General features: G+C 42.9%; 1 protein-coding gene across 2 annotated transcripts in view; it reads left to right on the plus strand.

Annotated features, from left to right (window-relative positions):
- Window positions 1–15,039, plus strand: part of FAM3B (FAM3 metabolism regulating signaling molecule B) — a 30,523-nt gene that overhangs the window by 8,622 nt on the left and 6,862 nt on the right. Inside the window, exons 4-8 of one of the 2 annotated variants that reach the window (XM_081074560.1) lie at window positions 8,969–9,027; window positions 9,981–10,031; window positions 11,128–11,215; window positions 12,726–12,858; window positions 14,218–14,341. In XM_081074560.1, the coding sequence (XP_080930686.1) occupies window positions 8,969–9,027; window positions 9,981–10,031; window positions 11,128–11,215; window positions 12,726–12,858; window positions 14,218–14,341 (455 nt within the window). The remainder of the gene's footprint in view (window positions 1–8,968; window positions 9,028–9,980; window positions 10,032–11,127; window positions 11,216–12,725; window positions 12,859–14,217; window positions 14,342–15,039) is intronic. The other variant, XM_081074561.1, reaches the window with a different exon arrangement.

Here is a 15,039-nt window from a genome sequence, read left to right on the forward strand (position 1 = left end):
CAGCAAGGCTGCCCGCAGCAGAGAAGGGCTCGTCCTTGACCTCAGGCAAAGGCTGGGAGCTTGAGGTGGGGGGATGGGGGACACTGAGACTGCCATGCTGTGCTCCTTGGGGAGGATGTGCATTGTCTCCTGTGGTTTTATGTGTCCCCCTGTTGAACTCTCATTTCACAGCTGGTAGAACAGGCCTTAGTGTCTATTTCATACTCTTCCCTGAATATGTGGCACAGCCCTACCAAAGTCACGGGAACACCAAACTTCAGCGGACGCAATTTTTCTTCTGTTTTGTTGTATGACCCCTAGGGATTAAAGCAGATGTAGTGTCCCTTTGCAGCCCACAACTCTTTGTTGCAGGTCTCTGTGACTGCCTTACCCACGAGAGCCTAAATCAGCTCTGTACTTGGAATTGTCCTGGCCTAGTGTGTCTGCCCTCTGGGGCTGCCCTAATAAAAAACACAGGCTGAGCGGCTTAAACTACAGAAACTTATTCTCTCACAGTGATGAAGCCAGAAGTCCGAGATCGAGGTGTCAGTGGGGTTGGCTCCTCCTGTGAGAGAGAACATGCCCCAGGCCCCTGCCCTTGGCCTGTAGGTGGCCATCTCTTCCCTGTGTCTTTATGTCATCTCCCTCTGTGTGTTTGTCTGTGTCCACATTTCTACATTTAAAAAGAACACCAGTTCGATTGACTTAGGACTTATTCCAAAGGCCTTAATTTAACTCCCTCACCTCTTTAAAGGCCCTACCTCCAAATAAGGTCATATACTGGGGTCCTAGGGGTTAGGATTTCAACTTTGGAATTTTGAGGGAACACAGGGCAACCCATCACACGTACATATATTAGGTTGGTGCAAAAGTAATTGCGATTTTTGCCATTTTTAACCTTTTAAACTGTGATTACTTTTGCACCAACCTAATAGCTAAGGAAGCTCAGGTGTTTTAATAATCACTGCACATGAGGAAGGACACGGGCTTTTCCTCACACTGAGGAGGGAGCATTTCCTCACCAGCATCCTGAACAAGTCATGAGACTGTCATTTGGGTTTGATCAGAATCCAGCATTTACATTTACTGACCGTCAATAGAAGATTCGGGGTTTAACTGGATGATATGGATATTTTGTTGAGTGAGAAACAAACAGTTCAAGAACAAGGAGACTTCCAAGCCAGAAGTGGTTTAGAAGCTCGGCACTCAGTAGTCCCACCTCGGTGTGTAAGCACGAATGAGTGACTGCGTTGTTTTCTGTTGTAATTTATTGCGAGAAGCTTACACTCCTTCCCGTCGTGCAAGCTTCCTGGTTGGTAACTACTGTGGTATGCTGACATGATGAAAGCTTAAGTTTTGTTTAAGGGTCAGAGTTAGCATTTCAGGGAAGTCAGGACAACTTTTGGTTGTGTGACTGTGTCTGGTCGAGGGGTATCGTCAAACTGTGACCTACAGTTTATTTATTTTATTAGTTTCAGATGTACAAAACAATGTAATACTTAGACATTTACACCCCTCACAAAGTGATAAGCCCCGCCCCCAATCTACTGCCCCTCTGACACCGTGTATACGTGGCTGTTACAATCCCACTGACTCTATTTCCAATGCCGTGCTCCACATCCTGTGACTGTATATACCGGGGGTGCCAAAAATATGTATACACATGATTTGTATTCATCTTTTGTTATCAATAGATATTGAGTATTACAATTTTCATGCAGTTTTTTCCTTTCTTAAAATGTATATACATCTTTTTAGCATCCTCTGTATATATTTAATTATAATTGACATTCCATATTATTCAGTTTCAGCTTCAGGTGTACAGCGCAGTGGTCAGACATCGACACAGTCCATAAAATGCTCCCCCTAATAAGACAAGTGCCCATCTGAGCCCTACAAAATCTTTACAACATTATTATCTTTTTATATACATTTTATTGGGGACTATTGGGGAACAGTGTGTTTCTCCAGGGCCCATCAGCTCCATGTCATTGTCCTTCAATGTAGTTGTGGAGGGCGCAGCTCAGCTCCAAGTCCAGTTGCCATTTTCAATCTTTAGTTGCAGGGGGCACAGCCCACCATCCCAAGCGGGAATCGAACCAGCAACCTTGTTGTTAAGAGCTTGCGCTCTAACCAACTGAGCCATCCAGCCGCCCCTCAGGAAGCTCAGCAGCAGCTCATTGTCTTCAATCTAATTGTGGAGGGCGCAGCTCACTGGCCCAAGTGGGAATTGAACCAGCAACCCTATTGTTCAGACCTCGCACTCTAACCAACTGAGTCATCCAGCTGCCCCCTCTTTACCACATTATTGATTATATTCCTCAAACGGTATTTCATATTCCTGTGGCTATATTGTGATTACTAATTTGTACTTTCTAATCCCTTTACCTTCTCCCCTATCCCCCACCCCTCTCTCACTTAGCAACCCTCAGTTTTTTTCCCTCTGTCTCTGAGTCTATTTCTGTGTTATTTAATCATTTATTCTGTTCTTTAGATTCCACATGTAAGTGAGATCATATGGCATTTGTCTTTCTCCACCTGACTTATATCACTTAACATGATATTCTCTAGGTCCATCCATGTCATTGCAAATAGTAATATTTCATTCCTCTTTATGGCTGAGTAATACTCCATTGTATAAATATACCACTTTTATCCAATCATCTATCAATGGGCATTTCCGTTGTTTCCATATCTTGGCTATCATGAACAGTGCTGCAAAAAACATAGGGGTGCATATATTTTTTCAAATTAGTGTTTTGGATTTCTTTCGATAGATACCGAGCAGTGGAATTGCTGGGTCATAAAGTAGTTCCATTTTCAGTTTTTTGAGGTACCTCCATACTGTTTTCCACAGTAGCTGTACCAATCTGCAATCCCACCAACAGTGCACAAGGTTCCCTTTTCTCCACATCCTCGCCAGCACTTGTTCTTTGTTGATTTATTGATAATAGCCATTCTGACAAGACTGGCGGTATCTCGTTGTGGTTTTTATTTGCATTTCTCTACTGATTAGTGATGTTGAGCATTTTTCATATGTCTGTTGGCCATCTGTATGTCCTCTTTAGAGAAATGTCTCTTCATGTCCTCTGCCAAGTTTTTAATTGGGTTGTTTGTTTTTTGGTGTTCAGTTGTATGAGTTTTTTTAAATAAATTTTGGATATCCGATGTACCGTTGGCAAATATCTTCTCCCATTCATTAGGATGTCTTTTTGTTATTGATGGTTTCCTTTGCTGTGAAAAAAAAAATTTGTTAACATGACTGAAGCTTCTTCATGACTAAAACATGTTACATACAATAGTTACATCTGCTTGTCTTTTTGTTTGTTGTTGGCTTGCTTGGTTTTCCATGTACTTACATCCATGTAATCCCTCATCTTTCCTCTAGTTAAAATAAATCTTCTCTCACATTAGATGTTTACCAACTTCATCTTCTGGAACCTTCTGCCCCACTCCGTCCAGCCAGGTTGTTCTGGAGACTGCTGAGCCACTGTCATCTGGCAGCCCTCTCCCCCATCATCCTGGGGGTGGCCTTTGTCTCCTGCCCTGGAGTTGGAGCCCCTGTTTCCAGGACACAATATCTTCCACTTGCTCAGCTTCCTCCCTTGCTTTGCTGGAGCACATCCTCCAATCACATCCTGAGAAAAGGGTAGAAGGAGAGGTAAATTTTTAAAAGATAAGTCATATTTAAAATGTATTCATTCCCTCTCACAGTTAATTGATAGTTTGTCTGAGTATAGATATCTAAATTAGAAATAATTTCCACTTTGAATTTTGAGGTCATTGCCTGGAACCAAAGCCCTCTCCCACCAGCGATGTTTGAGTGTGGTAACCAAGCATGAGGAGGTCCTTCTCAGGTGTCCAGTGGCAGGGAATTGATTGAGCCAGAGCCCCCACTGCTGCGTTCCAAAATCCATGGCATGTTTGCTTGAAGCCATGCTTCCATGAGCTGTTCCTAGCCAGTGATTGAGCACTGTTAAAGAAAAGTATATTCATGACACTTGTTGAAGATAGTAAAGCAAACTTTATTCAAGGGGGCCATGGCAAAAGTTGTAGGGACATCTGTAATGGGTCTTGCAGTGAGGGAAAGAGATTGGATTCCAAATACAGCCTGGGCAAGTGGGAATTATAGACAAGGAGCAGAGTGGGGTTGGTGGATAGACACTTATTAAGAGGAATTACATCACGGGTCAGGGAGAATTCTAGCTCAACTGACATAACAGGATTCTTGCCGAAGGTAGGCCAAAGTGGTCAGATATCACCTGGGTGGCAGGGGCAGGCTGATGGAGGATGAGGGAGCCAATCAGATATGGAAGGTGATCAGGTTCAAGGTGGGGGGTTCTAGTTAAACTGACTTGGCAGAATTCTTGCTAAAATTGGATAATGCAGAGATGAACACAAAAATCAAAAAGTTGGACCTACCTGAAAAAGAGCTCAGGGGAGGCTGAACAGAGTTTGGGGAAGGAGAGAATCTTTGTGAGCACAGAGGGGTACCAGTCAGGCCCAGTTCAGGGTGCCCTGCTGGACCCTGCTGAGAGTGTATGGCAATCTAGTCCTCCAAGCTTTCCCCTCTTTCTCTCACTTGGGGTCAGACTTGCAGCATGGTAGGACTGCTTTCCCCAGTTAACCCAGCCCCCACCCCATCTTCTCTCCAGGCACTTCCCCTGATAAAAATGCTTGTGTGTTTAGTTCTGTTCTGGTGTCTGCTGCTCAGAGGACTCAGATTATCATGGTGAGAATGACTGTTTCTCCACAGTCTCAATACAGTGTGTTGACAAATATTTTGATCTTTGCCATTCCGTGAGAAGAAGCTTAGAGTCTCAGATGAGATTTCTACTTGGCTATTGCTCTTGCTGTGAAGATCTGTTTGTGCTGAGAGGCTTTGTATTTATTTTCTGTGAACTATCTGTTCATATCTCCTGTCCATTTTTATTGTTTTTTATTTTTTGGGTTTTATAAGACACTTTTTACTTAAAATTGAGGCCTCTTTGGAGCCATCAACATGGATGTATGTGTCACACATAAGTAAACCTAACTTATGGCATGAAACACGATAAAATGAGTGCCGGAGGGTGCTTTGCAACTGTTTAACCAGAAATAAGTATGCTGTTTTAAACCACCACAGTTCTCCATTGAGGCTGAATCCTGGGAAAGGCAAACCCCTTTGGGTCAGACCATCTAGAGCAGGATATATAAGATGGACTTGCAGCTCCATTTTGTCCACTTCTATTTTTGTCATTGGACTTTGTTAATGATTTATAAGATTCTTTACATATTAAGGTAATTAGCCCTTACTTATTATTTCATTTATTAAAATGGTATTTTTAAGTATGCTATACCTTAGTTAATTTATGACCTTTAACAAAACAAAGAAAATATACACATATAGTGAAAGCAAAAATTTTTTTAATTTTAAACCTCAGCTGGAGCCACGATCTGATTGGAAAAATTATACTCAAAGAAATCTTCCCTCTACCCTCCACTTTGTTCTCCTTGCCCTCTGTTCCTAGCTCCATTAATTATTTTTTAGTTTCTGATTTATTCTTCCAGTATTTGTTTTTATGTCAAAATAAACAATGGTATGTGTATAATTAATATATACCCATATTTCTGTTTTATATGTATATATATACATATGAGTTTTATTTGTGTGTATGTGTAATTTATACCCATATTTGTGCTTCATATGTTTATATATACATGTATGTGTGTGAGTGCATTTGTGTGTGTGTGTGTGTGTGTGTGTGTGTGTGTACATAAAAAGCAGCAAAATCTATACAGAGTTTTGCACTTCACTTTTTCACTTACCAGTGTAATAGAGATCACCGCCTATCAGTACATAGAGATTATCCTCATTCCCCTTTATGGGTACATAGTATTCATAACATAGATGTGTCATAGTTTATTCAACCAGTTCTCCACTGATAGATGCTTTTAATGTTTGAAATCTTTCAGTGTTACAAGTTATACTGCAATTAATAACCTTGTGAATATGTTGTTTTGTTTTGAATTATAATAAAGTGAACACTTGTGTCACCACCATCCAGACTAAGAAATAGCACACCACACACCCTCCAAATACCTCTTCTGAAATGCAGCCCCCCTTTCCTTACTGCCCAATGGTAATCTCTATTCCATCTTTTATGGTGATCATTTCCTTGCTTTTCTTGATAGTTTTATGGCCTAAACATACATTGCAAAATACTATTCTTTAATATTATCTATTTTGAACTTTATGTAAATGGAATAATAGACCATATATTCTTGTGTCTACCTTCTTTTTCTTCTCACAAAATTATATTTGTGAGAAGTATCCTTAATGATGAGTAGAGCTAGTGTTCATTGATTTGTATTGCTGTGTAATATCGCATTTCATGAATGTACTACAATTTGTTTATCCATTCTACTGTTGAATGACATTTGGATCATTTCTAGTTTGGAGCTATTACAAATAATGTTCATGTCTCTTGCTGCACATAAGCATATATTTTCATGGGGTATTCTTTTGAGGGCATTCCACAAGTGCTCTCCACTTCAGTGATACTTGACAGGAACTCTGAAGACTCAATAACAGCTAATGCTTATAAAGTTTGTACAGCAAAAGCTACAGAACCAAAGCTTCTGCATTGTCTGGTGGTGGTGAATTCTCTCAGTTTATGTTTCTCGGAAGTGTCTTTATTTCATCTTCCTTGCTGAAAGATATTCTTCCAGGTTGTGTTGCTTATGATTTTCTTTCAACCCATTCAAGATACCATTCCATTGTCTCCTGGATTCCATTGTTTCTCTTGAGAAGTCAGCTAATAGGCTGATTGCTTATGCTGTGAAAGTAACTGCCTTTTTTCTCCTCTCTGATTGCCATTAAGACTTTTTCCTTATCTTTGGTCTTCAACACTTGTACCCTACTGTGTCTGTCATTGTTGCTTTATCTTATGGGTTTTTTTTTTAGCTTCTTAAATATGTAAGTTTTGAAGTCTTTTATCACATTTAATAAATTCTCTATCATTGCATTTTCTACCCCATTCATTTTCTCCTGTTCTTCTGAGATTCTTAATGAAATGTGTTAGATTTTATTATTATATTCTCTATAGTCTACAGTGTATTTTGTATTTTCCATTTTATATCTCTCTGTCCTTTGTGTGGACAGAGGTATTTTCCTCTGAATTGCTTTCAAGTTCTTTAATTCTCTCTTCTGCTGTATCTAATCTGCTGTTAAACCAGTCCTTAACTATTGACTTTAGTTGTTATTTTAATTTTAGAACCTCACTTGGTTCTTTTTCTAATCTTCATATCATTTTTTGTAGTTTCCACTTCTGAAATTTTCAATTTTATTTGCCACCTTCTTGAACATATTAAGTATAGTTATTTTAAAGTCTGTTGGATAATTCTATTATTTGGAGCCCTTGTGAGAGTGCTCACTATTATCTGTTGTTTTCTTCTGGTTCCATTGGCTCTTGTTTTTGTTGGCTTCTTTCCTTATGGGCATATCTGATAGTGTGCTAGACAGTGCCTCATTCAAGAGGCTTTTTGTTATTTGTTGTTTTTGTTTTTAGTTTAATTAAGACAGTAGATGATATTATATTCTTTTTCTGAGGATTTTTGTTTACAGTCAGGGATCTGGAACCATTAGCAGAATAGAAGGATCTGAATAAATGTTAAAGACTGAGATTTTTCTGGGCCACCCAGTTGACTTAAAACTGGGCTGCAATTATATTGCTTCTGATTTATTTATGGTTCATTCTCATTTTTAGGATTCAACCGTTTTTGATTCCAACCGAAATAAGATGTGGGGAATTTAATATGGTGAGCCCTGGTTTATAGCTTTTGTCCCCCTAGCCCCACATGGTTGTCAGAAGTGCTTCTTATCTTCTTGGGCATTTTTTCTAGAATCATCAAATGCTTGTAGGATATAAATAGCCTTAAATGCTGGACTCAGCACCTTGAAATTTAGTCTTCTTATAAATCTTGGCCTGGGAATTCTTTACTGCCTTATTAGGTCTCTAATATATTGAAGCAGATTTTTTTTAAGTCCCCCTCCTTTTTTGGTTTATTTTTCTTTATGAGAGAATAGGTTCAGATTACTCAACTTTCCATTATCATACGTGGAAGTTGCTTTTTGCTTCTTTTCCAGTTCTTATGGAATATTCTCTAAAATTGTCCAAATGCTACTCCTCCAAAAAGGACTTAGCCTAGAAGGCTTTCAGGCAGTTTAGGTAAATTTGTCAAGAGCAGAGTATTCCAGTGCCATACTCACTATTCCAAATTCTTTTCATGAAACTAATATGTCATTGATTCTACAACTTGACCTGTGTGCACACATACACAATATTCCCAAGATCTTCAGAAATAATTACTATCTCTACGAAAGTCAGTCTTCTTCCTGGTTTTAGGACAGAATTCCCTTGAAGTTGACATTTCATATTCTCCAATTTAAAAGTGAAAATTAAGTGAAGTAACAGGGGCTTATTTAAGGAAATAAACTGGGTTATATTCTGGGGTCAGATAAAAGGATCTTCAAGCATCAAGCAAAATCTCCGTTCATACACCAAGGGGAAGAGAATGTATAGATGTTGATGCCAGACTTGGGTTGGATCCGTCTCTTACTGCTCCACCTCTCCTTCATATTTATAAAACAGAAAAATGAATGCTTATGAGGTGGTTGAGGATTCAGTGAAAACATTTGTAAAGAGCTTGTGCTAAACAAATATTAGATTTTCCTCTCCTTGACCGTTTGCCTAAATTATAAGATTAAATGCAGTTTCCAGCTTCCCTGACGGACTAAGTTTATAGACACTTAGTAATAGATGTGTGTGGAGTGAGTGTGGAGGTGACATTCAGGGGACTTGGGTCAGGCCAGTGCATGTCTGTGAGGGAATGGTAAGTGACAATGGATGGGGCAGTGATTCTGCCAAGAGAAGATCTGATGGATCAGGGAGGGTTCCCTGTTGCTGAAAGAAGGGCCTTCTTTGACTAATGTTTATTTACATTTCAGGCTCATAGGAGAAAAGACTGGAAATGTTGGGAGAGGAATAAATATTGCCATTGTCAATTGTAAGTTATTAAATGTTTTCTTTAAAACTTCTCTACAAGCTCTGTGAAATGATTTTCAAAGATACCTTGGGTTTTCGATGATTTTTGCACATGACCTAGTCTAGATTTATATTTTAATGTATTTTAAAAGTAAATATTTATTTATTTTTACAATGCCTCTCACTTTACAGATTATTTGTGGTTCTTAAAATAAAAGAAATAAGAAAACTGAAACCAAATATAAATAGACTTAAAAAAAAACAAAAAACAAAGAAGGACCGGCAGAAGGCAAGGTTAAAACCAAAAGAGCAGACCTAAAGCCATAGACTGTCCTCAAATTGAGCACCACATTTGCTCTCCACTTCCTGTTGGTCCAGCAGAGGGTGACACCACTAGCCAGTTGCCACCTCTGTGTAATAGAAGGTGACAAGGTCCTTGGGTGGGAGTGAGGGGAGGGCGGGGAACAAAATCTGGCCTCTTCTTAGGCCTTGGAAAAACATTCTGTCATGATTGCCCTGACAATAAGAACTGTAGCAGGTTGGAAAAAGGGGGTTTCATACAGTGTCATGTAAGCAAGCTGAGATCATAGTCCAGGGACATAGATGGGGCAGCAGAACCCAAGATAAAATGTGCCCCACATGATAATCTGACGGGGAACCTCAAGTACGAAGTAGAAAAGGCTGAGCTGGGGCTCTAGTGTCTCTATGGGAAGAGGCAGGTACGACAGAATCAAATCTCACGGGACACAGACAGGAAGGAAGTTCTAGGGCAGCTGAGGAGCCCTTTCCTTCTGCCCCCACACTGATAACATCCGTCCGGGGAAGGCAGCCCTTTCTTCAGGCTGGGTCATCACAGCAGCCATGCTTTCTGGAAAGAGACAGAGAAGAAATACCCCATTTTGAGAACTGTGGAGCCACACATGCGCCCTGAATCCCGATGACGTTTCTTTTAAAAACTATTCCTTTTATTTTCAGATACAACTGGGAAAGTGATAGCAACACAGTATTTTGATATGTATGACGGTGGTAAGAAAAACTCTTTTCCTCTTAAAATTTCAATGAATTATAAACATAAATTAAGATTTTTTTTGAAAAGCACCAACAAAAATGTCACACATTCTTATTTTGTCTACTAAGAAAATTGCCAGAGGCTCATGTGAGTATTCTAGAAGTTTCATCCATAAATCCTCGTAGTCTCTAACAGAGGTCATATAATGAAGTTTGAAGGCATTATCTAGAAAATCCCTTTTCTCTGATCACACTTGTCCTGGATCTTTTCCCTCTGTTCCCTCATTGGATAAGGGGAAAGAAAAAATGTTTTTACAATTGAATGTATGTAAAATCCTGCAGTGAGTATCTAGCCCTGAATATGGTCACCATCACCGTCTTGTGCCTGGTCCCCACTGGGCTCAGCCCACCCATTCCTGGTCCCGCAGTGCCCACTTTCCACCAACAGTTTCTCCATTCTCAGCCCTGGGTCTTGACTGCCATTGTTGGTCAGGGTATGCCAGCCCCTTTTATTTTTATTTTATACTGAGAGTTATTAAAAACAAGTGTCTATGAAGATAATGGGGAAGTATAAAAAGAAACGCCCAGGTGAATCTTCAGAGGAACTACGCCTTTTTTCTCTGCAGTTCATTTACGCATAACTGTAAAAAACAAGCCCCAGTGGTAGATAATGGGGTTTGAAAGGCACTTTCCTCTTTTCTCCCGTAAGGCATAGATAGGTCACTTAGCAGAGACGTGCCCCTGCCCAGTCTGGTCTGCCTTTGTCTGTGTTCCTCACGTCTGCCCTACACGTCAGGGCCTGGGGCTGCTCTGATCTGGGATCCTCGTGTGTGGGGTGGGCGTTCTTAGGAACTGCGGACAGTGCTCCACGTGGGCTGCCCAACTTGTTTCTGGTTTCGAGTTTGATCGACAGAATCTTGATGATCTGATCGAGCTGCTCATTTCAGATGGTCCCAACATAGAAGCCCAGCAGCCGTTTCTTAGTAAAGAGCTCGAGGGCCATTTGCATGGGACTTGGAGTGGACACAGATGCTGAGGGCAGAGGAAGCACAGCATGTAAGGCAAGAGTCTCAGTTAACAGAGATCCTAAAACTGGTTTGCATTGACCCGGCAGATAACTCTGGACCGATGATAAAGTTCATTGAGGGCGCTCCTGAGAAGTCCCTGCTCTTCATGGTGACCCACGATGATGGCAGCAGCAGGTGAGCGTGCACAGCTTATTACAGCAGAGGGGGTGGGGAGGAGAAGGCAGCGGGGTGCAGAACGCCAGGCCTCATCAGAGCCCTTCAGTGCATCCTCTAGGAAAGCACAAAACTCCAAGGAGCGAGATGGTTCTTTAAGGAAAAGGAATGGAGATCATGACAAAACAGACTGTGTTTCTGAAAACATGGCCGGCCAGTGGAGCACCTACGTACTAGAAGTTAAGGGATACGTGCAGATAGCAAGACAGAGCCTCCACTGACCACAATTAGACTAGCATGGCCAGAAGAGCTGCACCTACAGTGGGGCTTACAGAAATGTGAAAGGAAACTGAGAAAATGCTTCTGTATGAGGAGCCAAAAGAGGAAGCACTCTCGCCTGCGCAGTGCGTTCCCTGGGGACGAGCTGATCTAGCTGGGTTCCCCCACCTGTGCTCTTCTAAGGAAACAGGCGTCTTCACTGCCATACGACCACGAACCTCGAAGTACTCATTTGCATTACTGTGAATTTCCAAGATGGGGCTACTGATTTGTTTGTTTAACCTCAGATTTCATTTATTTATGTTTTTGTCCCCCGGCCCTCGGATTCAAGCCGTTGTTTCTCAGCCTAGTTGTGTAGGACACAGCTCCCTGGCCCATGCTGGTGTTATGAGCCTTGCGCTCCACCCAGCTGAGGCAGTCGGTCGCTGGCCATCAGTCAGCTGCTCATGGCAGGCCACGGCAGGCCACGGCAGGCCACGGCAGGCCACGGCAGCCCACGGCAGAGGCTCACAGCAGCCCCGCTCCAGGTCGAACTGTTGTTCACAATCTTAGCTCTAGAGGGCGCAGCTCACTGGCCCATGTGGGAATCGAACCTGTGTCCTCGGCTCTAGGAGCACAGTGCTCCAACCACCTGAGCCACATGGCAGCTCCTCGGATCTTATTTTTAATAGAGTTTCTTACTAGACTGAAGTTCTTTGATACTCCCTGGGAAAAGACTCCAATATAACTCGTTTTGGAAAATCTCAACTTGTTCCTCTTTTCCTTTTCCTTTCTTCCCTCCTTCCTTACCTTCCTCGAAGTTGCCCCCTTTTACAATGATAGTAGTGTTTTAGATGATTGTGTTTCTTTTTTGATACTGACTTTTCTGAATATGAAAGGAACGGTTTTTTATTTCATCTTTCCTCAACGTCGGCCGCCTCATTTTGTGGTCAGTAGACAGGAGAGTCATCAAGGACCGGAAAGCACTTTGGCTGAGTGTTGAGGGTGTGATTGAACCCAAAGACACAAGGGCTTTTCAGAGCTGGGAGTTACAACGCTCTGCCCAAAATGAGTCCTAACGAGTCCTGGGCGTTGTCACACGCTTAACTAGAAATCTGACAGATTTGACAGATTCGTGACCCATGAATGTCTTGGATGCCTTTTGCCTTCTGTGTATACCCCAGGAGATGAGTCGCTTTAGAAATCTCTGTCTTAGGACCAACGCTGGAATCTCCTCACGAGACGTTCAGACTCTCTCCCCTCTGCCCCCCAGGCTGAACGACGACGCCAAGAAAGCCATAGCAGCACTTGGCAGTCAAGAAATCAGGAACATGAAATTCAGGTCGAGCTGGGTGTTTCTTACAGCAAAAGGCTTTGAACTTCCTGCAGGAATTCAGAGAGAAAAGGTGAGTGGTGGTAATTGTTTTTTTTCAAGTACCATTGACATATAACATTGTACTGGTTTCATGTGCACAATATAGTGATTCAGCATTTATATACCTCACAATGTGATCACCATGACAAGTCTAGGAACCATCTGTCACTGTGCAAACTTACCAAAAGCTGAATGGTTTTTAAATGTCCCTTCCCACAAATGGTTAGTATAATACGAGCTGTGATTTGACTAGCTGCGGGTCGGTTACATCTTCCTGTCTCCAATACATTCCTGCATAAAGTACATGCCACTCAGGGTCCTGGGGTGACTGTTCACGGCCCCACTCAGGGTTCTGTGCCTGCGTTTCCTCATTCCTAAATCTGGAAAAGCCACACCTTCCACTCAGTAGGCTCTTGATAAGTTATTATAAGTAAAACAGTCCATTACAAGAGGTTCAGAAACCTTTCCATTACATCAGCATTAGAAAGGCACTTGACTGAAGTTTCAAGTCTCAAATTGCTTTAGACGGAGAAAATTCTGCACAGGCTGTTGGTACTGATCTTCCATCCTGCTGCAGCCGACACTGTGGGCCCCGTCTCTGTCCTTTGCCTCTGTCAGGGGACAGTGACAGTACTGACCATGCAGGGGGTCCAGAAGATGACCAAGCCTCTCCATGTGAAGTACTTAAAACAAGGCGGGCACCAGACAAACACTGGAGAAGTGTAGCTTTCATTGTTGTTATTGCCATAACTTGTAACATGATCGATTTGAAGCCCCTCCCATGAAGTCCTTCCTTTTATCCAAGAAAAGTAAATAGCAAAAGAATGCGGTTCTAATGTATTAGTCGCCTGTGAGAGTTCCAGCTGAGGGTTGGCAAAATGTCATGGGATTTACCAGCTGACGCCTCTGGGACAGTGGCACGGCCCCTGTCAGAGGGTGTGGCTCTCCAGGAACTGGTGCTGAGGGAGGAGGGACATGGATGTGTGGCAAGACCTCTGACTCTTCTGGGAGAAGGGCCTTCTTTCCACAAGCTAGAAACAGAGAGGGCAGAGGTCTGAATGTCTCCAAAGATGCGCTACCGGTTACTTCTGACTTCAGGCTAGGACATTTGGTCCCCGTCCCCTCGTTGCACATACGGCACAGTGATGGGTCTGGGAAGGAAGCCAGAAGCAACACAGTAGCTGGGCCTCTCTTTGTTGGCAGGTGGGGAGAATGGAGTGGATGAGTGACACTTCAGTGCGGCCACCTGACCAGATAACTCGTTACAAACACCCAGAGAAAGCCCCAGAGCTGCTCTTATGCCCTCCAGAGTCTCAGAATTCATGGTTATTTTAGCATGCATCTAAAAGCATGTTTTCTCCTTGTAACTCCCATGTTCTCCCATGGCCAGGAAGCCAGTCCTGCAGGGCATATCAGGAGCATTTACCTGGGGCCCCTGCCCAGCCCTCTCATTACTGGTGATTGGGTCTGGACACCCAGTGTCCAGCTGAGACGACACAGACTTGTCCTAATGGGTAAGTCACTCCCTGGGCTCTGTGCGGTGCCCTGAGCCACCGCTGCCTGGACCTGTGGGAGCGAGGCGAGCCAGGCGCGGCCGCGAGAGGGGGCTTGATGTCCAGCGTCAGATTGGCAGGGGCCACGTGTGATCCTGAGGTGAAACCTCACCTCCCTGGGCTTCGGTTTCCTGATCTGTGCACTGACATGAAAGCTAGGTAATGCTTCAGGGCCTAGCAGTTGTGACATGGCTACGTGTCCCATTTGTCCTTGGCTTTCCTCAGGCTGACTCCTGTGGTAACACAGGATCATTGTCTCCTCCACCCTTTGTATGATCTCCAAGCTTTGTCCACCTAGCTGTGTGGTCTTAGGCAAGTTACTTAACCTCTCTGTGCCTCAGAATCATCCCCTGTGAGAAAGGTACCTTTGCCTACAGTACCTATCCTATCAGAGCCAAAGGGGATTAAGTGGGAGCAACAAGGAACTCAGGGCCTAGCAAGGGGCTGACTGAGCAGAGTCCCATAATTCAGAGCAACTGGCCCTTTCCAGAGCTTCCTGTGATCTTTCTCACCAGTACACCTCAACTGTCCTTCCCAGCCTGAGTCTCCTTAAACACATGGACGGCCAGGCCTTATACAGGCCCCCTGAACTGGAAGCTCAGAGGGTGGGGCCTGGCCAGGATATTCTGATGCACAGGGAGGGTGGACCCATTGCTTTG

Source organism: Rhinolophus hipposideros, assembly GCF_964194185.1.
Source record: "Rhinolophus hipposideros genome assembly, chromosome: 2".
Taxonomy (NCBI): Eukaryota; Metazoa; Chordata; class Mammalia; order Chiroptera; family Rhinolophidae; genus Rhinolophus; species Rhinolophus hipposideros.